A 23,319-nucleotide genomic window follows, 5' to 3' on the forward strand; every position below is an offset into this window, starting at 1 on the left:
ACTTTTAACCCAAGGCCAAATTAATGATCAACTGATTATTCAGAATGCCGCTTACATCTCTAATCTCCGTTTGTCAGGAACTCTCAGTAGTTCTCCGAGTGTTAGGGCGAGCTCAGATTCTTAGGTTTGGTATTAAAGGTTTTACTTCGAAAAGTCTTTTCCCAAATTCTCATTTGGGGGATGGTGCCTTGAGTCCCTCCACAGCTCACGCCCCCACTTTCCAGAACGTCCCTTCTCCAGCCTCCCGATGAAATTCCACCTCTTCCGAAGACCCACTTTGCCTCCTGCATCCCACACGAAGCTCTCCGTGGCCAATTATTCCAGCCCTGTCCTCCTTTATCACATGGCGACCTCACCCCACCTAACACTGAATTATGTTATACGCTTGTGACCTTGTCTCGGAAGATGGGACTCGATTTCTGGCCGAACTTCCACACTACCGAGCACAGGATCCCGCACTGAATACAGTTGAAAGAACGGACAATGAGTAAACCAACATGCTCCTGGCCCAGTCCCTTCTTGCTAATTCCCAGCACCCCCCCTCCTCCTACCAGAGTGTGACCACATCAGCCCGACCTCCGGGCGCCGCCGAGGAGCACTGGGGCGGGCTGTGCTCCTGAGTCCAGGGCATTTCCACGTTGCCCGCTCTCCACGACTCAGCCCTGACCCGAGGACAATGGTGCAGAGCCCTGCTCTCCTCTCCCACCTCCTGAGGGGCTGTTCGGTGGGAACTTGGTTGGTTTCGGGATTGCGACCACCAGCGCCCATCACCCGGCCGGGGACGAGGTCGACGCAGCCAGAAGGGGTGGAGGATTCGGGGTCGCCCCTCGCCGTCCCCCTCGCGGCCATTGGGCAGCCTCCGCGGCGCGCCCTGTGGACGGGGCGGGGCCCTCCCCATCTCCCCTCGGTTCCCCTCCCCTATTTCCCGGGGTGGGACCGTCGGGAGGCGGGAGGCGTGGAGGGGCTGCCGAGGGGCGTCCGGTTACGTCTCCGCCTTCTTCAGCCTCCGGCCGCCGAGCCGCTGGGTTTGCGGGACAGCAGTTGGGGAACATGTTGGCTGCGATGCGCCGGAGCGGGCCTGCGTGGACGCGGGCGCTGCTGCTGCAGCTGCTGCTGGCGGGGCCCGGGGGCTGCCTGAGCCGCCAGGAGCTCTTTCCCTTCGGCCCCGGACAAGGGGACCTGGAGCTGGAGGCCGGGGACGACCGCATCTCCCCAGCCCTGGAGCTGAAAGGGGCGCTCCGCTTCTTCGACAAATCCGACATCCACTCAGTCTACGTGAGTGCGACCCGGGGCAGGAGGTGGCGGCACTCTGGGGAGGGCGTGGGGGCCGAGCGGGCGTCGGAAGAAAGGCTGGGGCGGGCCGGGGGCGCCCGCGAAGCCGGATGGACGTGGGCGTCGTGGGCGGGGACCGGGACCCGCTGGCCGCGGGGGCTCCGGGTGCGGCGCTTGGTCTCCAAGCCCGAGGGGGCTCCCGCCTCCACCAGGCCCGCCGACGACTCCCTCCCGCCTGGTCACTGTCGCCCGAGGAGTACGCGGGTCTGGGGAGCTCGCCCGTCTGCGCGGCCCGCGCACGCCGCCCGACTCAGGGACCCCGGGACCCGGGACCCGAGGCAGAGTTTCCTTTCCCGTTGCTGTGGACGGCAGCGCCGCCGGGAAATCGATCTGCGTCTCGCCATTGTCCAGTGCCCTTGGGCACAGGACTCGGTCCAAATGGGCACAGGCGGGGCGCGGAGCCTCGGCAGGGCAAAGGCCAGAGCTGGGTCGCAGCTGGCGCGCGGGCCCCGGGACTCCCGTAGGTGCGGAGGCAGGAAAAAACCGCCCAAGTGGGCTCTCGGCCCCGGGAATTTAGCCGACAGTCCCCTGCATTTGTGTGTGTGGACTCTGGATATGTCTTGGCAATGATTCTGTTCTCGAGTTGAACTCGTTTCAGTCCAGAGTTCACGGCTGGGAAGGCAGGGTGCCCCGGTGATCCAATTTCCTGTAGCCGAGCATTGTCACCGTGGGGGGCCCCCAATGGGGAGCGGGGCCAGGTGACCTTTAGCTCTCTGGAGCCTTCTCGGAACTGGCCGGCCCGGGGACACTGTCAACTTGGTAGTCTTTTCGTGCCTCCGCCTTCCCCAGCCGCGCACCATGTGGATTTCATATAAAGCTGTGCGCATTCCAGGAGTGGGGGGAACACCACAAACAGCGGCTGGAGCCTGTCCTGCCCTAGAAATGGCTGTGCTCCTCTTCTGGCCGGGGCACTGCCCGGACAACACCCACGTGGAGCTTCTCGGCTTTGCCTAAGAAGAATGAGTCCTTAAAGTGTCCCCCCGCAGAGAGTGTCGCCCTTGGTGGTTGACTGCCCAGACTCGTGTGGGCAGTCTGGTGAAGCTTATGAGACCCCTTCTTAGAGTAATGTTTTTAAATGCAAAAAGTAAAATCCACAGGATTGCCAAGGAAATCAATTAGGTTGAAATGCAGATCAAAATATTAAAACAAAAATTGTATGAAGTAATTTTTGCGTTTATTTTTAATCACATTAAATAACAAGGTGTAGCAGTGAACCCAGGGGTGGGTCAGCTAATTACTGAACTTTCAAGATCATGAGGACTGTAAACAACGCTCAGAGAGAACTGCCGTGGCTATAATGTGATATGAGAATTTGGGTGACTTCGAAGAGTGGCAAGGTCATTAAGTGCTTTGTTGCTTATATTCATAATCGGAGGAAATGCTAATTATCAGTTAGGGGTTGTTGAAAATAAAAACGAAATATCTTGTTTCCCTCTCAGTTAACAGACCCACTGAATTCTATTCCTGAACCCCTATGGGGGTCATTGGACCCCAAGTTAAGAACTCTTGTGTTAAATTTGGGGCCTCCTGCCCTTCTTTGCTTGTGGCATCAGACTAACCATATTACATTTTAAAGACATAGGAAATCCACTGTTAAAAGTTGATTCCTGTCAAACCATGCCTTCTGGGTCTATTTGGGTTGAATCTGCATTTCAGAGAGAAAGAATCCCAGAGCTCTCTTTGGGTCTTATATCTATGCTACAGGCTGGGTTCCAGGAAGCTGCCTCTGAGATGCAGATTAGCAGGCAGGTTTAGGGTGAGCGCCTCAGATCCACACCTATACAAGGGAGGGAATGAAGAAGGATTGAGCAGAGGGAGGAGCTGAGCTGCAATGGGGTCCCAATAAAGGTCTCAGCCAGGCCCTCAAAGGTGGGATGGCCTTTCCGAGCTGTCTCCAGTCTGTGTGAGAGAGCTGGGCCTCTGGGCCCTCACAGCAATCAGTCACTGGGTGACGGCTGCCCTGGAAGGAGGTGTGACCCTGGGTGAGGCAGTCTTTTCCAGGGAGGCAATCTTCAAAGAAGGCTGACAATTGAGGGCTGCATTCCCAGGAGCTGAAGAGGGATCTGGTGACACATCACAGCATCCGTCATTGTCTGTGGCTGTGTGGATGCTCTTCGGAGCTGAGGGAAACCCTCAAAGGCCCTGAGTGAAAAGGTGAACTAATGGGGAGTGTGAGCATGAACTAAGTGGTCTCTACTGTTCTGGAACCCCCACCAAGAAGGAAAACAATCAATGGATGAGTATGTCTACGTGTGTCCGAGACTTGCTAGTTTTACATTATTTAATCCTCAAAACAACTTGCCCCTTTTTTCAGATGAAGAAATAATAATAATAATAATTATTATTATTATTATTACCCAAGGGCATACCACCAGTTAAATGCCCAAACTAGGATTCCAGCCCAAGCCGGTGTCTGACTCAATGCTTTCAAGCATCAAGCTTCAAACGTGACAATAAATGTGAAGGATTATTGTGGGCTAGAGGAGTGAGGGAGACCTTCACAGGGGAGGTTACATGTAAGACTTGAGAGACAGGTCCCATTTCAGTAGGTGGAGGGGGAGTGGCGAGGGCGCTTCAGCTGGGAGGTGCAGTGGGAGGTACTGCAGGGGCAAGTGCTGGAGGATGGGAACAAGCTTAGCAAATGCTGGCAGAGGGAGGAGTCTGATCGTACTGGAGCAGAGTGTTTCTGCTGGAATAGGAGGTTTCTGTCTGGATAGGCAGGCGGGGGTCAGGAGATAGAATGTATCAGCGTGCTTTTGCTGTGTAACAGGCAACCATAAAACCTCAGTGGCACATAGCAATAAGCATTTGTTGCTCCTGTGTCTGGAACCAGCAGGTGGTGGGCTGATCTCAGGTGGCTTTAGCAGAGGCAATTGGGACGATTTGGTTCTGCTCCACGGTTCTCTCACCCTCCACAGCCATTTTGTCTAATATGGTGCCCATTAGCCATATGTAGCTGTTTAAAATGGAATTCGTTATAATTAAATAATATTAAAATTTCAGCCTCTCAGTCACGCTAGCCACATTTCAAATATTCAACACTCTCAAGTGCTTTTTCTAGCCTCTGCTTGGACCATATCTCCTAACATCTCATGGACTAAAGCAAGTCACATGGCCGAGCTGAGGCGATGCACGGTGAGGCAGGTCACCCTACCCATAGTGGCAACAGGCATGGATACAGGGAGAGGTGAAGATGTGGGGCCAAATGATGCAATACACTGCATGGAAGGTCGTGAAAGATGGCCAGAAGGTCGGTGGTTTGCAGGTTAAGCTGTCTATAGCTGGTCTCAAGGCATGCCCATCTCTAGTAAGGTAAGTCTGGCAGCGGTTTGCAAGACAGTGTGGACAAACAGGGAGAGCCGGGGAGCAGGAAGCCAGTTCCATAAGCTGCTGGTTTATCCAGACATGTGAGGATGAGGGCTAACAAAAAGATGGGCAAGGAGAGAAGAGGGGGAACCTGAGAGGTGATCTAATTGGCATCAATAGGACTTCTGACCAGTCACCTGCGGGAAGTGAGGGAGAAGGCAGGAGGGAGGGGTTCTCAGTCTTGAGGAGTGAGAGAGTGATGAGATGGCTGGGAGGGCTGACTTGAGGGAAAAGGTGTCAGCCCAGATTTGACGCTGTGGCATTGGGGACCAACGAGGGGACCAGAACATGAAGATACTCTGTAGCCAGTAGGCCTTGAAGGGAGCAACCGGGCTGGGGAGGCAAGTGGAAGCCTTGAGACACTGGTTTACGGGGAGAACTAGGATAGGAAGAAACGAGCTGAGAGCTGGCTTTAGAGCCCTTGGAAAGGATGCCACTAGTGATGACCTAACGTGGCAGTTCTCAAAGTGTGGTCTGGGGTCTCCTGGGTGTCCTGGAGACTTTTTCAAGAAATTCACAAGGTCAAAACTCTTTTCCTGATAATACTAAAATATTATTTGCTTTTTATACTCCCATGCTCTCATGTGTATGCAGTGGAGTTCACCAGAGGCTACATGATGTGTAATATCTATCACAACAGATCAAATGTAGAAGATATGAGAATCCAATTGTCCTCCATTAAGCCGGGCATCAAATTGATTTGCAAAAATGTGACACAATGACACTTCTCTCCCTAAGCTCTTTCGAGTTTTATTTTCATAAAAAATAATGTTATTTATGTTAACATGTATAATGAGTTCATTATTAACTATTATAAATATTTAAATTTTTCTCAGTTTTAATTCTGATATGATAAATATTGATTGGTATAATCTGTATAAACACAAACTTTTGAGGGTTCTTTACTAATTTTTAAGAGTGTAGAGGGGTCCTGAGACCAAAATGTTTGAGACCTTCTGATGTAGTGGTATCTAGACATTACATACCTCTGCCTTAATATGAGAGCTGTTCAAAGGTGGGAGAAGGGTACTGCTGGGGTAATGTTCCCTGGATGAGTGAGGAGCCATCTTGGTTGCCAGACTTCCTCCTGTGGCCCAAGGCAGACCTCCTACGTGATAAGGTCTGATTCTCTTCAAGAGACAACCTCTTATTTTTGGATGGTAAATCAGCACAGTTCCAGCGATGAAGCCAGCCATTCTTTGAACCCCATCCTGGGTAATGAGTGACGAATGGGCCAGTCTGTAAATCTACTCATCCAGCCCCCTGAGCCATTGGACACGTCACATGAGCTCTGCTGCCTTGGCCGATGAACTGACCTCCCTGGGCAAGAAATCTTCAAAGACATAATGAGGTTGTACAGAACAATAAAAACATTTTCTTTCTTTGACTGGAATTTTATCATCTTGATTTACTAATGCTGGTTATCTCATGCTGATCAGAAGCTCTGATCAGCTCTGCAGACCAATAGAAGAATTTCTAGAACATGGTTTTCTTGCATATTAAATTACTTGTCTTGATTCATAAAAATGGAGAAATAAATTAGTTATTATTTAATAAGTTCAGTTTGTTTTGGAAATAAAACCCTTCATGCTATGAAAAAACAATAAAAGGAAATCCCTGATAGCAAAAAGATTCTATCTTGATTCATCTCCCTGCCTCTAGTCTCTCTCATTCTCTCTCTCTCTTTCACACACACACACACACACCCCGACACACACACACACACACACCTTCCACAAACAGATTTCCATCATACCACTTACATACAGGAATCTTTACTTAAGTAGGGTAAATTTAACTCATCCTTCAAGATCTTCTAACTTTCTATTTTTACCCTAACTTCTCTGCCAATACAGGCCACTCACTTTCTTCAAAACTTGATTCATTCCATCAATGTTTATAAAGAGATTCTTGTATGTGTAGAGGGCTGTGTTGGTGCTGAGGCTATAAACTGTACAAGACACAGCAACTGAGTATGACCAGGTCCGTGCCCTGCAGGACGTCTCAGTGCCGTGAGGGAGCCAGAGATGAACAGCTGATTCCAATGCCCTGTACTATGAACCGTGATAGAGGATCGACCCCTAGAACTTGGGGGAGCTCAGAGGCTCCATGAGGAACTCCATGCAACTGGGTTCATTCCCTGACCCCTCTGTAGACTGGAGCTAAGTCTATACCATACTGTGATCAGGGCAAATGTTTCCTTTGCTGCCTGTCCACAAATAGACCGTGAAGCCTCTGGAGTCATAGAATATAGTTTGTATTTCTTTTGTCAATTTTTCCTTTCTCTAGAGATCTTGCCAACCTCTATGGCTTTGCTGCCTGCTCCATGGCAGTGTCTCTGCCTGTGACCTCTTTCATGAGCACTAGTCCTAGATTTTCAAAATCATACCAAATGTTTCCACCCAAATGCCCATCTGTCACTTCAGGTTCCACGTGGCAGACTGGGGATTACTCACCTCCCCCCTCCCCTCAGCTTTTCGCTGCCACTTGCTTTTCCTTGTTAATGGTACCCTATGAGGGTTTTCACATTGCCCTGAGGCTGCCTGGCCCCCTTCCCTTCATTCATTTATTCTACAAATACTTATCAGGTCTACTATGTGCCAGGCACTGTTTTAGTCACTTAGGATACAAGTGAACAAAACAAAGAACACTGTCTTCAAGGAGTTTATATTCTAGCAGGGGAGCAGGAGCCGGAAAATAAACAGCAAACATAGTAAATAAAGTAAATTATTGTTGTGCGCCACATAAGGATGATTTGATCAACAACGGACAATACATACAAGGTGGTCACATAACATTAGCATCATACAACCTAGGTGTGTAGTAAGCTATATCTTTCAGCTTTGTGTAAGTACGCTCTATTATGTTCACACAATGACAAAACTGCCTAGTGACGCATTTCTCAGACGATATCCCCGTCATTAAGTGACTCATGGCCGTATAGTATATTGGTATGTGGTACACTACTCAACATCAGGGGTCTGGGGTGAGTCTGGAGTTTGGAAGACAAGGCTGGGCTTTGGATATAAATTTGGAAGCCATTGGCACATAGATGGCAGTGTTTAAAACAAGAGAACTAAGTGAACTCCACCAAGGGAGTATGTGTAGCTAGAGAAAGGGGTCCAAGGGAGCCTCTAACAGGTCAGGGATAGGAGGAGGATCCAGCAATGGAGACTGAAAGGGGGCGGCCCGGAAGCCAAGTGAAGAAAGTGTATCAAGAAGGAGGGAGTGAACCACCATGTTAAATGCTGCTCATGGGCCAAAAAGATGAGCACTGAGGCTTGACCACTGGGTTGAGTAACATGGTGGTCATCTTGGCAAATCACCAGTTCTCCACTTAACCTTCACAGCAGGCCCTTGCATCTGCATCTTTCTCTTCACCTTGGAAATAACACTTTCCAACTGCATTCAGTTTCTTTAGTTCCCTCCCCCATCCTAACTTAGAGGAAGGTGGACTCCTTGGCCTGGATTCAGGGCCTCGCCCTACCTTTCCAGCTTTATTCCAGCTTCGCCATAACACTTCCCAGAAAAGTAAAATAGGTCTTACTTTGGCTCTTTGCTCATTCTTTTACACTACCCCTTCCTCCATCTCTTACCCCTCAGATTCTCCCCCATTCTCCCAGGGCCAACCCGAATCCTTCTTCCTTCCTAACTGACCAGGGCCACCAGACAACATTGATCTCTGTCCTTAGAATGCTCTGTAATTCTAATATTGTCTTATTTGGAGGTTAATATATTAACAAATGTTCATCTATCTTAATTTTAACTGTTCAGTTAGATTATCAGCAGGTAGCATGGGAAGAGCGAGGTCTTTGGAGCCCAAAAGATGTGATTTTGAATCTCTGTTCTGCCACACTAGTTGCGTGATCTTGGATAAGTTATCCAACCTCTGTAAGCCTTAGTTTGTTCATCTGTAAAACAGAGACATCGTTGCCTTCCTCATGGAGTTGAGAACATTCATTGAATTAATGTCTTTAAACAGCTCACCGCGTGGTAATGTGCTCCAAAAGCGTGGGCTTTCTTCTTCTCTTTATTCTATACTTTCCTCTGTAGTACTTTGGTATTAGATTATTGATGTAACTTTTGGGAAAGATGTTCCATATGCAACAAGCTAATGCTAGCTCTGCCAAAGACATCTACAAAAATATGTTGCTCATATTTCTACACTTAATAGACCAAACTACAAAATCTGTCAAGGTGAAGGCTCCCTGGAATTTCTTAATGTATTGGAAAGTATAGCAAGGCAAAAGAAAGCATTGCATACAAATAGTGTTTAAGCATTCTGACATATATAGTGTTAGTGTAATTGGAGTGCAACTTATCTATACGTACGCACAAAATATTTCAGAAGCAAGTGAAGTAAACAGAAGCACCAGTTCTTTAAATGAGTCTTTAAAGTAATTTAAATTACGCTTGATTGCATAGACAAGCAAGTCTCTGATAGTTCATCCTGTTCCTTCGAAGCAACACTCATGCCAACAGGACCTGTCGACACTGTGGTAGTTCTGTATTGAGATCAAGACGTTTCTTGAGGCCACTTGGTTTTGTGGTGGTGTTGGCGTTGTAGTGCTACTCATTGTGTCTTCCATTTGTTGTGTTTGAACATCCAGCATTTCCGATTGGTGTCCACATTGGTCTGTCAGGGCAAAATCTTTTCAAGGTTCCTACCCCTCCCTGTAGCATCCATAGACCTAACCACACGGCCGTGGACTTTGTTACCTTGCTCATAGTTCGATCTTCTGCTGCCCCAGCATCAACCCTGGCACTTACACTCAGGATTTAATTGCCTGGTTCTTCTGGCAGATCGCATTTTTGGTGTGTATTCTTTTTTTTTTAAAGGTGCCAATCTTTTTTTTTTTTTTCTGCTTTATCTCCCCAAACCCCCCCCCCCCGTACATAGTTGTATATCTTAGTTGTGGGTCCTTCTAGTTGTGGCATGTGGCATGCCGCCTCAACGTGACCTGACGAGCAGTGCCATGTCTGTGCCCAGGATCCGAACCCTGGTCTGCCGCAGCGGAGCACGGGAACTTAACCACTTGGCCACCGGGCCAGCCCCTGGTGTGTATTCTTGAAACTTCTGTATTGTTTTTCTGAATGGCCGTTTCAATCTTGGTCTTTTCAGCCTTTTCTTCTTTCTCATATTTTTTGGCATTCCTATTAAGTTCTTTTACAGAAAACTTCAAGTTAAATATGTGTTTCTCCATGTTTGACGTGGTTCTGTGACCTATCTTGGGAGGCAATACCCAGGTTTGATGGAAGGGTGCATGGGGTCCTGTCCTCGTCCTGAGCTGCAGGCTGGCCTGGCTCCTAGAGATGGTATCTTATTCCTCTTAACATCCCTCGTAGAGCTGTCACACTTAGGGAGTTTGTGATCTGCCGATCCAGGCCAGGGCTGCCACCGTGGTTCTGCAGGTTGTTTGCAGCACAAGGCCTCTCACCTAGGGGACAAGCAAGAGCTAAAATCTACGGGCCACTCAGCGAGCCCTGAGCCTCAGAAAAGGCACCCGTTTCTAATTTGCCCAAAGGCACCCTGTGGTCTATCAGTGGCCCTGTTGAATCACAGAATACTTAATAAAGTATTAATTTCCAGTGGAGGCTAAAATGGAATTGATTAATCGTGTTGACCAGCTTATAATTGAGGTCAAAGCACTTCATATCTCAGCCTCGTGTTATTCCGGGTCTCTTTTGTTTATAAAATGAAGAGGTTTGACAAGATCATCTCTAAGGCCCATTTTATTTTGGATCTTTGATGTTCTTTGACTCAGTGACCAGATGTTGAATAAGTACATTTACTGTTTCAGGACACTGGATACTATTTCTCATAAAATGCAGTACAATGTTAAGACACGTCATCTAGTCTTTCAACAAATATTTAGTCTGTTGCCTAGTATGCCAGGCACAGTGCTAGGCTTTGGAGATACAGACGGAAACCAAACCAGTGTTGTTTCTGCTCTGGCAAAGTTTACAGTTTACTGAGGAAGACAGACATTAAGCCAATAATTACACCAATAATTGACCAGTTGCCACTGTGATGAGCGCTATGAGAGAGAAGTTCAGAGTGGGGATATCTCGTGGTGAAACCTGAGCTAGTTGGAGGGGTCAGAACCTTCCCAACCTAGCTGGAACCAAAGGATGAGTAGAGGTCAGCTGTGTGAAAGAGCACAGGAGGCCAGACGGTGGTTCAAACGCAGGAAGTATTGCTGGACATGAGACCGTGAGAGTATGGAGAGGAGGAGCTGGCATGTCACGGGAGCGGAATGAAAGCCAATGTGAGTGAGGACGGTGGTGCAAGAGCTGAATCAGACCTGGCCACTCTGGCTCAGAACCTCCTGGGATTTTCCTTTGCTTTTAATGACATCCAGACTTCTCACCATGCATCCAGAAAGCCCCCCGTGGCCCAGCCTAGCTGGTCTCTCTGACCTCATCCCTTACCCTGTTCCCCTCACACGCCAGGCTCCAGCCACACCAGCTCTCTTTCTCTCCCTTGACCACAGCCAGCTTGTCCATCTAGCTCTTAGCACTTCTCTTCCTCTGCCCAGGACTCATGGCCCTGATTTCCCAGTGGCTGCATCTTGCTGTCATTCAGGTCTTGGCCCACACGCAGACTCCCATTTGTGATGGTTGGTTGCAGTCTATCGTATTTTCATCACAGTGTATAAAGCTACCTAAAAAATTAGCCTATTCGTTTGTTTACCTGTTGTTGCCTGTCTTTTCCATGAGAGTCTGAGCCCTGTGAGGGCAGAGCCTGGTCTGCCGCACTCACACCTTGTCCCTGGTACTGGGAGTAGTGCCTATGGCACAGGGTGGGTGTTCTGCCATGATTTGTTCAATGAGTGAATGAATGAATGCTAGGTATTTTTTACTTTATTCTGTGAAGCAGTGGGATGCCATTAGTGATTTCTAAGCAAAGAGTGATGTGATTTATTTTTAAAAGACTCCCCTTCTTCAACAAATAAATGGCATGGAAGAAAAAGAAGGAGGGAGAACTGGTATAGATGAGAAGAGATTTAAGAGCCATAGTAACCAAATGCAAGATGAGGACTTGGCTGGATCCTGATGGAAACAAAGCGATGGTAAAAGGACATCTTTGAGACAAACTGCTTTCAAGAAGAGATGAAGTAAAAATATTTCAAGAAAGAAAAGTACATATGCACATGTGTGGAAGGAACAGATGAAACAAGAACTGGAGCATGATCGTGGGAGCAGATTGATGAGGATATGGGTGTTTGTTGTACTATTCTTCTGTGTGTGTTTGAAAATTTCCCTGCATGACACCACTCACACCGCATGACGTCACTCACCACTACATGACGCCACTCAGACTGCATGACACCACTCACCACTACATGATGTCACTCACACTACGTGATGCCACTCATACCACATGACACCACTCACACTGCATGACATCACTCACACTGCATGACATCACTCACCACTACATGATGTCACTCACCCACATGACACCACTCACACTGCATGATATCACTCACACTGCATGACACCACTCACACTGCATGACATCACTCACACTGCATGACATCACTCACCACTACATGATGTCACTCACCCACATGACACCACTCACACCACGTGATGCCACTCACACCACATGATGCCACTCACACTGCATGATGCCACTCACACTGCTGCTATGAATGTTCGTGTACAAGTTTTTGGGTGGATGTCTGCTTTCAGTTTGCCTGGGTATATACCTAGGAACGGAATTGCTGGGACATATGGTAACTCTATGTTTAACATTTTGAGGAACTATCAAACTGTTTTCCAAAGTGGCTGCACCATTGTCTATTCCCACCAGCAATGTATGAGGATTACAATGCCTCTCCATCCTTGTCAACACTTATTATTATCTGACTTTGTGATTCTAGCCATCCTAGTGGGTGTGAAGTAGTATTTCATGTGGTTTTAATTTGCATTTCCCTGGTGGCTAATGACGTTGAGCATTCTTTCACGTGCTTATTGGCCATTTGTGTATCTTTGGAGAAATGTTCATTCAAGTCCTTTGCTCATTTTTTAATTGGGTTATTTGTATTTTATTGTTGAGTAGTAACATTATTTAACAAGAATACTTCAGGAATGAAGCTCTATGTGTCATATTGTATAACATTAGGAGGGAACTGATGTCCGGTGATTGCTCTGCTAGCTGCTGGTGATAAGGAGATGACAGCTAGATCATGTCTGTAAAGTTACGTTTTCCCCCTTTGGAACAGTAAGCAAGCTATGGGGTGACACTTTGGCCTTATGCTGCTGCCCCTTGCCCACTGACCTTTTACCTAATGTTTTTAGCCTCCATTGATGATTTTTACCTGAATCAATTATTAAACTAAAGGTTGCTGAATGGTGTTTTATTTCATTTTGTTGTCTCCTTGTTTCTATCTTTCTACATTTATTAGCTAGCATACTTCTGTAAAGTATTTCTCTCACAAATTGGGCTTGTGGTTACACTGACATATGGTTCGTTCTGGAAAGGCAGATGAATGCTTCTTTCCCTATAATTCTTGATGTTCAAATTAAGGGATTGGTATAATCTGAATTAGGGGAGTACTGTGCTCCAGTTGGCACAGGTAAATTTCTGATACCTACATCCAAGGTGTCAAGGAGGAGCACACACTGCTCCCCAGAGGCTCAGGGTTCGGGCGAGGCCATTCCTCCCTTCCCTGATAGTCTCCTGTTCTGGAATACTGAAGGACACCACTCCCTCTTGTTCCATACATACACCAGAAGTTAAAATTTAAAGACCCCAACCATTTTCAAATGTTGGAAGGTAACCCCAGGTAGAAATTTCCTACAGAAAAGATTGGTAACTGATCCAAAGTCTCTCATTAGACGTTAACTAGATTAAGCTGAAAATGTCGACTCATCTCTTAACTATTACCCATAGGTTGTCCCTTGTTTTTATCTGCTAATCCTTTTGTTTTTATTTCTAATTCAAGCCAGAGCCATTTCCCTGGCTCAGTGGGGTTAATGGAAAAACATTGCAATTTGAACTCCAGAGTTGTGTTCTGGCACCTCTACTGTGTGATCTTAGGCAAGTCAAACAAACTGAAACTCATTTTTTCTCAGATGAAGAATGGAGATGATGTTATTGCCTACTTTACTAGGTTTAATGAGACAACTGGAGTAAAAATGCTTTGTAAACTGTTAAGTACCACACAAGTGGGTCAGGCCCCAGGTCCCCTCTGGGCTCTAGGCTGAAGTCAACTTCTGCCTTGATTCTATCATGGATTTGGCTATTTCCTGGACTTCTTTATCAGATTTTTCTTTTCTTTGGCCCTTGTAGTTTTCCAGCTTTGTCTAGCTGTCCAATTTCTAACTGTGAAGCCATGTCATGAAGCTTTGCAACTTCCATGACTTTTGCTCCCAATATCTCTGAACTAGGCAGCTGACTACAGTAACAGAAAGAACACAAGTTATGGACTCTAGCAGATGTGGGTTCAAATCCTGGTTCCATCACTTGCTGGTTATATGACATTAAGCTAAATTAAGTCTCTTGTCATTTCCTTGTCTGTTTCAAATATGTGAAAAGAGGATGGTTGTATTAAATTTTTTTAAAATGCAAACAGTTTTAGTAAAGAGCCTCAAACTTAGCAGACACTCTGTAAATGCTGCTTTTTCAGTCTTTACCCTAAATTATTTCACTTTAAGTCTCTGCTTCCTCCTACCCGAGAGTTTCCTTTTGCAACTCCATGCAATTTCATTGTCTTCTCAGCACAGCTATTTGCATTTCTCAAATGTCCCCATTTGTTTCCTATTTGTGTCTACCTCAAGTATTCTCTAACCACATCTGTTTTGAAGAAGGCTTTCCCCGACTATTGCAGCAGCTTTCTGCCCTTGGGACCGCTACTGGCTCATGTAAGCCTGAAAAGATGCTTATTGTTTCACTTCTTCAGTGTGCATTTGAATATAATTTTAATTTATTGACTATCTGCATTTAGACTTTCTCCAGTGCTTCATGCTGTCTGTGAGTTCACTTTAAAGATGAACACGAGACAGGAAGTGCTCGTTTAAATGGGGAACACTCTTCCATTATGAGTTAGTGGCTCTGTCCATCCTCTTCTTAATGTCAGCAGAGTTGAAACAGTTGTACATAAGTGGCTCCAGCTGTTGGCCATGTGGTGCTTGGCATTTTCACCCTGGGGTGTTTTGTGATATAATGGACCTGTTCTTCCCCATGCAGCTGGATAAGCCTGTTGTTTGCTGTGTCCCTTGTGGTGAGTGGACAGACATGTTCTGTAAAGGGGCATTAAATTGTGCTAGTAACACACTGAGCTGAAGTTTAACTTTGCTAAAGGAACTTCTTTTTCCCAGTGTAAACTGTAAACAAGATTTCATTTACATTATATAATATAACAAGATTATATTTACATTGGTGAACGTGCTGGAAGTAGCTGTTTTTCAATAAAAAAAGTGGTGTATTACTTACGTTACTGAACCCGGTTCATCTTTGCCTGTCGCCCAGAAAACCAGCCGCTGACACGACGAGATCGCAGCAGAGAGAGGATTTGAATCACAAGGCAGCCAAGTGAGGAAGCGGGAGAATGAGTCTCAAATCCACCTCTCGAAAATGGGACTCCGGGATATTTATGGGGTAGAGGGCAGGGTGTGGAGACAGATGATTGGAGGGGAGGAAAGATGAGGTGATTGATGATCTGCACAAGCGTAGTCGGATTTCATGCCTCTTCATAAGACGCCTGTTCACAGAATGGTGGTCTTAGCATGATCTGAGGGTGGAGTTTTCAGCCTCTTGATGTCAAAAAGGTCAATTGTCAGGCGTCTGTGTGGGCCCAGTTGATGGGCTGGTGGTTTCAACTGGCCTGAACTGGACAAGGGGTCCTAATTCCTGAAAAACAGCTCAAATATCCATTACCTTGGTGACCCCGGGTACCAGGGAGATGTTATCTGTAGGAACCTAGTGGGAGTTAGATAGCATATTGCCTAAGCAGCACAGTTCACAATGGGTGGGTAAACAACTAAAAGCTATAGTTAATAACTGCAAAAAAACCTTAGTTACTAGCTACCTAATCATCAATGGCTAACTGTTTACTGGTTTCACTTAGTCCACCAAGAACTTCAGCTAGGCAATATTTGGTTAGTGAGTTACCTTAAGAAAGTAATATTGAGGCCAGTTCTGTGGCCGAGTGGTTAAGTTCGTGCGCTCCGCTGTGGTGGCCCAGGGTTTGGATCCTGGGCACGGACATGGCACCACTCATCAGGCCACGTTGAGGTGGCGTCCCACATCCCACAACTAGAAGGACCTGCAACTAAGATATACAACTATGTATAGGGGGGTTGGGAAGATAAAGCAGAAAAAAAAAAAAAGAAGATTGGCAACAATTGTTAGCTCAGGTGCCAATCTCTAAAAAAAAAAAAAAGAAAAGAATATAACATTATTATTATTGTTATTATTATTAGCTCTCTCATGAACTCCGACAGGCTTTCTTAGGAATACATTCAATCCACAAGGGTTTTGCAGAGTGATCTATACCGAGGGATGTGCTGGTGCCATTGGGAGTCAAGGTACCTGAGTTAAGCCTCCAAGGTGCTAATTGCAAAGACAGAGAGAGGGGCAGACATAAAGGACCTAGTGTTAAACTCTGCTGGGGAGGTCAGGAAGGCTTCACAAGGAGAAATGAGACTTTGCCAAGGACACGAGCTGAGTAAGGATCTTTGAGGCAGAGGGGACCACAGATGCAAAAGCCTGCAGTATTAAGTAGGCGAAACACCATGGTGAGTTTGGAGAAGTGCAAGTAATTTAAAAGTTTTCTTCAGCACTTGTGTTTCTAGTCCAGCCTCTAGTCACCAATATTCGCATCTTAACTAAACTCTGGTCCCATAAGCCATGTACTTTTTAACTAGCAAAAATGTGGTGAACAGAGAATAAGACTGGTGGCTGCTGTGTAATACTCAGTTTTAATAATTGTTTCTTTCTGGACTCAGGGTGCTGCACCCGGTGCCTCAAGGCTCTGTAACTTTTGATTAACTTTAATTGTGTAATCTGCTTTTGCCAGCACCTTCTGCTCATAACACAGTCTGGCCCGCCCCATGCAATTAACACTCCTGAAAATCCCTAGTGGGGGAGGGGCAGGGGCTGCGACAGGGGGAGGGGTGGGCAAGTCTGGGGAAGGGAGGAGTTTAGACAAGGAACCACAGAACATTAGTGTTGGCTGATCTATAAAAACCAGCTGCCCACTTTTGGTAAACTTTATAGATCAATCATGTTCATTATCTATTTTTTTTTTAAAGTTTTATTATGGAAAATTTCAAATGTATGCAAAAATAGAGAGACTATTAGAATGCACTCCTATGAATGCTTCAACAAGCATCAAGTTATGGCATATCTTGTTCCATTTCTATCCGCACCTAGTCCTCCTCTTCCCCACCTCATCTAAACTGGATTGTTTCTAAGCAAATCCCAAACAGTTAATTTCATTGTAAATATTTCAGAATGATCTCTAAAAAGTGACTTCAACTTATTATTAAAAAATAATAATTCTTTAACATAATTCAATGTCCACACAGGCTCATAAAAAGTATCATTTTACTTTTCAGTTAATTAGTTTAAATCAGAATCTAAAGACCACATGTTGCATCTGGTAGATATGTTTCTTAGGACTTCTTAAATCTGCAGGTCCTTTGCCTCTTTTTTCTTGTGATGTGTTTATTAAAGAAACTGGGTATTTGTCCTTCAGAGTGTCCTGTTTTCTGGATTGTGCTGATGGCATTCCTATGGTATCATTTAACATGTTCTTCTGTCCCCTATATTTCCTGTAAACTGGTGGTTAGATCTAGAGACTTGCTTGGATTCGAGTTATCAGTTCCTATTTATGCAAACCCTTTGTTTTTGTAGTCGGTGTCCCACTCCAGTGGGAAGAACCGCAGTAGCACATAGTGCTGGGATCCTTCATCTGGCTCACCCTTGGAGCTTGTGCACCTTCAGGCGTTATTTCTAAACAACCCAGGTTTACGGGCCCTATCCTGTATGAAACTACTGCCCCATTTCCTGGAGGAAGTCAGGAGAGGAGGGGACTAACACGTGCCAGCAGCATATAAGCTCTGCAGCTACAGTGGTGACCAAGACAGACAGGGTCCCAGCCCTGAGGGATACAGTACTGAATGGTGAGAAGACAGCCGGAGCCAGCAGGCACACAGTAAATGAGATCATTATGTTAAGTGACTTTTAGGCCCTTCTCTTTGTCTCCTTGCTTTTATGTTGAATTGCTTGATGGCACTTTAAAAAGATGGGGAAAAGGAACAAGGCTAGGAGAGGCATCATGTGCTTGAAAGATATGTAAAGTGAGACTGGTATCAAAACGAAGGGAATATTGTTCATCATCTGCCACTAATTGGTATATCTGAAAAAAAAAATGTTTACTGGGGAGAAGTTTAAAGCTAAGAATCAAATGAAACTCCTGTGTGCTCTGTATATGATGTATATGATGCTCTGTACATGACATTTATCTTTGATGTCGTCCTTCTCTATTATCACAGACAGTTGAGTCGAATGTGCCGTAAAATTGGCTGAGAAACAATTTGCCAGCACTAAGACTAATGAAGATCCTCTGGTCTTTGTCCAAAGCATTTGCAGTTCTTCATGATACTTGTCTAAAAATCAGTTCCTAAAGCATTCCTTGTGAAAATAGAAACATTCCTGCGCCCAGACTCTCAATAATAAAGGACACCGGGAGTGTTTTCAAAGTTGTAGGACTGACTTAAATTTCACTGGAAGACAGCTTTTTAAAACGAAGTTGTCTGTATGTGGCCTCCATGTGATCACTTCCCACTAGCAGCTGGTAACTGCCAACTTCTGGCGGCTTGAGAAAGTGAGCTGTTTCCCACGCTCCCACACGGAAAGCCAATCGGGATGTTTGTGCTGGGAGATGTTTGGGGGGTTAGTGGGGAGAGGAGGGTGAGAGACCAGCTGGGTGAAGCTCCTTCCCTGACTGCCTTCCAGAAAATCATTGCTGGTGCCAAGTGATGATGGAAAATATGTCACCGACACAGTTAACAGCCCATGACATTGGGTCAAAAGGGAGGGTTTTGCTAAGTCCACACTTAACTCCCAAAACTCTCCTTCTTTTCCCATCCGGGGCCCAAATCAGCTCCACCACATTGAACCCTTTTATCCGGCTCTTGGCATGTTGCAAGGTTCGGTCTCGAGTTCCTCTCCTTTCTTTCCGCCCCTGCCCCCTCCTCTAGTAACAAGGTCTGAAGGGACTGAAGGATACGACCGTGGAGGAGGAGGAGGAAGGGAAATAAGTGCCCTGGAAAACCCACAGGCCTCCTAATCAGCTCCTGAACAGTTGAAAGGCCCTTTTTGGGATTCACGTTTTTCCAGTCTGCAGCCTCTTAAAATGCAAACTAAGGTGCCATTTGCACCATCTCTCCCATTTAATTAGTGTTTTTTTTTTTTAATTCACAGATTCTCAAAGTAAAAGGACCACTGGAGTGGTGTTCTATGTCATCAGTGGACTGTGCACTAACAAGAAAGTGGGGGGATCAAAGCCTCATTCTTAGCCTGGCCTCACAGGAGGCCCGGTACCCCTGCCACCAAGGGGCTGTTTATCCCTTTCCCATTTTCCCAAGGAGTGTGGGTTTTATCTGGATAAGCACAGTGATATCTTTTTATAGGCAGTTATAACTGATTTCAAGAAGGCTGTACGCATAGTGAGAAAGAGGACCAACTTTGGAGTCGGCTCCCTGGGTTCAAATCCCAGGGCTACCACTTATTGGTAACTTGGGAAAAATTGGTTCACTTACTTCATTTTCTCCATCAGAAAAATGTGGATAATGGAAGTCCCTAGTTATATGGAGTACTTCTGAGGATTAGATGTTAATAGGATGCCTGGAACATGGTAAACAGTCAATAAATGTTAGCCATTATTCTAACACGTCGAACTATTCAAAATAATTCATGATACCCTAATGCCCCATTCAGATTTACTTCTTGACACTTTACTTCTTGTATCATTCTCCGTTTGTGTCCATCCTTCCTGTCTCCTTCTGGATTGTGGGTTCCTTGAAGGTGGAGACTGCATACTACCCTTATGGACCCACAGCACTGAGCACAGCCCTGTATGTAGTGATTACTCGGTTTGTTGAGTAAATTAATGAGGGTGTTAATAATGACTCGTGTTTGAATGGTGCTTTGCAGAATACGCAGCACACACACACAGGAAGCCTGAGACTCGAAGTTTAAGACACTTGCCCAAGGTCCAGTGACCTGTCTATGCCAGAGTCAAGTCCTGCGATTCTTTCCCTGTGCTCCTCCCACCAGGCCATCCTGCCTAGGAAAAGATGCTGAGTTTTACAATTTGAGACCATGTCTTTCTCCAGTTCTGTTGTATTTGACATACTGGGGGTATCTGTGTCAGCCTTCTATGAGTGGGAGCTCAGTCCCTCGGAGGAAGAAGTTGTTTTGCACGCCTTTTAACTCTGCCCTGGTTTTGCGCAGGTCACCACAAATGGCATCATTGCCACGAGTGAACCCCCAGCCAAAGAATCCCATCCTGGGCTCTTCCCACCGACCTTTGGAACAGTCGCGCCCTTCCTGGCGGACTTGGACACGACGGATGGCCTCGGGAAGGTTTATTATCGAGAAGACTTATCCCCTTCTGTCACTCAGCTGGCAGCAGAGTGTGTCCAAAGAGGGTTCCCGGAAGTCTCTTTCCAGCCCAGTAGTGTGGTGGTTGTCACCTGGGACTCTGTGGCCCCCTACCAAGGGCCCAGCAAGGACCCTGCCCAGGAAGGCAAGGTAAGCACCGCCCAGGTACAAGTGCAGAGGGGCTGACAGGTTGGCTTTGCACGCTTTGGTCTTCTGGGTGTGCTGCTATGATGTACATCATTCTCGTGCTATTGATAAAGACAAGACATCCAAAGCAAAATCCGATAGACTGGTTATTGCAGGTCTGAAACTTCCAAATCCTTATCTGCAAGGCTATATAACTGTGTGTTTTAATGATGATTAGAGGTAAAGAAAGCCAGTTCCTGAGACGACTGATACATAGCAAGAAAAGGGTTGATAAACTGCATCCTCTAGCTGCTTCTTTGGTGGTGGATGGTGGGAGGTAATTTCTAGTTAAATAGCGAAGTTATTAATATGAAGTGATAGGTTAAAATAACCAAGTGGTCCTGGGGAATGTGGAGAAATAAAGACAAGACCCACACTCTAGTTGGGGAGGCAAGAACCATTTGCACCATGTGAGTGGTTCCGAACCAAGTGTAATTGTTCTCCAGGGGTGGGCGTCTCTGTGGGCACAGTGGTCAGGAAAGGCTCTAAGGGTGTGGGCAGCTGGCACTGTCCTTGAAGGAAGGGGAATATTTGAGTAGGTCGAGAAGCCATCTCTAGATCTGAAGTGAATCTTTGGGACGTGCCTCAATTTCTCCTTGGAAAAATAGTTTCGCTCCACCATTATTTAATTTTTATAGGATTACAGGGTAGGGAGAAACTTGAAAGGTCCCAGAGACACCACCTAAATGGGAGATGTTCCAGGCTGGTAGTTCCCAAATTTGTGCACCACAGAATACTAGTCCTACGAGACAGTCCTTGAGAAAAAGGCCTCTCTGGCCAAATAAGTTTGGGAAATGCTAAAATTAATATCCCCCTCTTGGTGACTCACTCTGAAAAGCCCTGCAATAAAGAAACCTGCTTAGTTTTCTTTAATTTAGCAGTCCCCAAACATTTTGGCAATATCCTTTTTTCCCTCCCAAATAAGACACATCACATCCCATAAAACGCACTTTGGGAAAGCCTGTTCTGGGCCTGCATGACACATTTTGCTTTGCCACCTATATCTGACTGAGTGCTGTGCTTGAAAACTGCTTCAAACGTTAAATTTCTCAAGTGTGTCTCCCTTTCGCTTGAGTGATGAACACCCAGCCCCTCATACAGAGCCCTTGCCTGCCTCTCGGGCCCAATCTCCCTTTGCCTTACCTCTCTGCACACCCTTTGCAGCAGCCGAATCAAATTATTTGCAATTCCCTAATCATGCTTATTTATTCCTTTGTTTATCCACCTACAGTATCCTGCACTTGCTGTCCTCTCTGCTTGTGACCTCCTCTCCTGACCCTCACTCCTGCTCGTTCATTCAAACTCGACAGCCTCCTCCACTCCCACCCCTCGCAGCATCGGCCATCTTCTGATGGCTCCTATAGCACTTGCACACGACTCTATTTTAGAATCTATCCCCCGGTTTTGCAATGTTTTGTTCACGTGTTAGTCTTCCCATCTAGACTGTAAATTCCCGAGTGCAGGGAGCATGGCCCTTGAGATGTTGTCTCACAGAGTCCTCCTACCATTTCTTTGCAATAGGTGCTTTTATCTCCATCTTACAGATTCAGGAGTCGAGGCTTAGAGAGCTTAAGTAACATGCCCAAGATCCCATAACCAAGGATGAGTAGAGCAAGGATTTGGATCCAGATGTGTTTTGCCCAAAGCTCATGTTCTTTCTTACCGTATGATGCTTGGGCTCAATGAATATATGCTAAATGATGAGTGTGGTTGAATATGTTTAATGGCCTGGAAACAAATTCTAAGGGTCAGAATTTGCTAAGTTACATGAGATTTAGGGCACCATGTAGAGGCACCATCTCTATAATTTTTGGTTGACTTCAGGGTCACAGTATGCAGAAGGTATTCATTAATTAATTAGGAAATTTCATGTTGACATAGCCTTAGAGAGATTTAAGGGGAACTATCCTGGAATGCTTGATCTTTACTACAAAAGTACTTCTTTTAGAATAAAATGAGAATACTGCCATCTCTGTACTTTTTTATATATAGTCGGGTGAATAGCACATTTTAAGATCTGTAGATATTTTCCTGAGTAACTGAAGTTGAACTCATCTTCACAGAGAAACACATTCCAGGCTGTGCTGGCCTCCTCGGATTCCAGCTCCTACGCCATTTTCCTTTATCCTGAAGATGGTCTGCAGTTCTCTACGACGTTCTCAAAGAAGGAGGAGGACCAAGTTCCCGCTTTGGTGGCATTCAGTCAAGGTTTAGTGGGATTACTGTGGAAGAGCGACGGAGCTTATAACATATTTGCTAACGACAGAGAATCAATCGGAAATTTGGCCAAGTATGCTTTCTTTGTTCCTCACTAGATTCTCCCCTTAATAAGATTATCATTTTATTATTTTATTGAGGATAATGTAATGGGCATTATAGAACATTACCTAAAAATGTTCCCACGGATTTAAATTTTACATATAGTTTTTATATTATGTAGTACTTTTTTTCTAATGGACTCAATGGCATATACTCTTAGAAAGAACATGTATCCTATTTTTTAGATATCATCCTCATTTGAAACAGTTTCTACCATCTCTTCTACAAGTACAAAATTAGAAATAAAAGTTATTAAACCTGTCTCCTGCTATGAACCCAAGGCTGAGAAAACCCTTTTCCCCCCACGTTGACCAGGGGAGAAATTCTTACAACAGAAACAGGCAGTTTTGTAGAATTTGGCAAAAGGAGAGAAAGCTCAGACTGCTTTTCTAAAATTAAAATCTTTCCTTTCCCATTATTCTTTTAAAAATAAAGAAAGAGCCTCCTCCCAATTTCCTGTTGTCAAACTGAGTCTAAAACTCCTCTGCCCTTTA

The 23,319-nt window shown here is 45.7% G+C and overlaps 1 protein-coding gene across 1 annotated transcript in view; it reads left to right on the top strand.

Annotated features, from left to right (window-relative positions):
• Positions 1-658: 658 nt before the first annotated feature.
• NID1 (nidogen 1) overlaps positions 659-23,319 on the top strand; it is a 77,490-nt gene continuing 54,829 nt past the window's right edge. Inside the window, exons 1-3 of the mRNA XM_014846543.3 lie at positions 659-1,275; positions 20,171-20,470; positions 22,570-22,796. Coding sequence (XP_014702029.2) covers positions 1,051-1,275; positions 20,171-20,470; positions 22,570-22,796 — 752 coding nt within the window. The 5' untranslated portion in view covers positions 659-1,050. The remainder of the gene's footprint in view (positions 1,276-20,170; positions 20,471-22,569; positions 22,797-23,319) is intronic.

Source organism: Equus asinus, chromosome 2 (genome assembly GCF_041296235.1).
Source record: "Equus asinus isolate D_3611 breed Donkey chromosome 2, EquAss-T2T_v2, whole genome shotgun sequence".
Classification (NCBI taxonomy): Eukaryota; Metazoa; Chordata; class Mammalia; order Perissodactyla; family Equidae; genus Equus; species Equus asinus.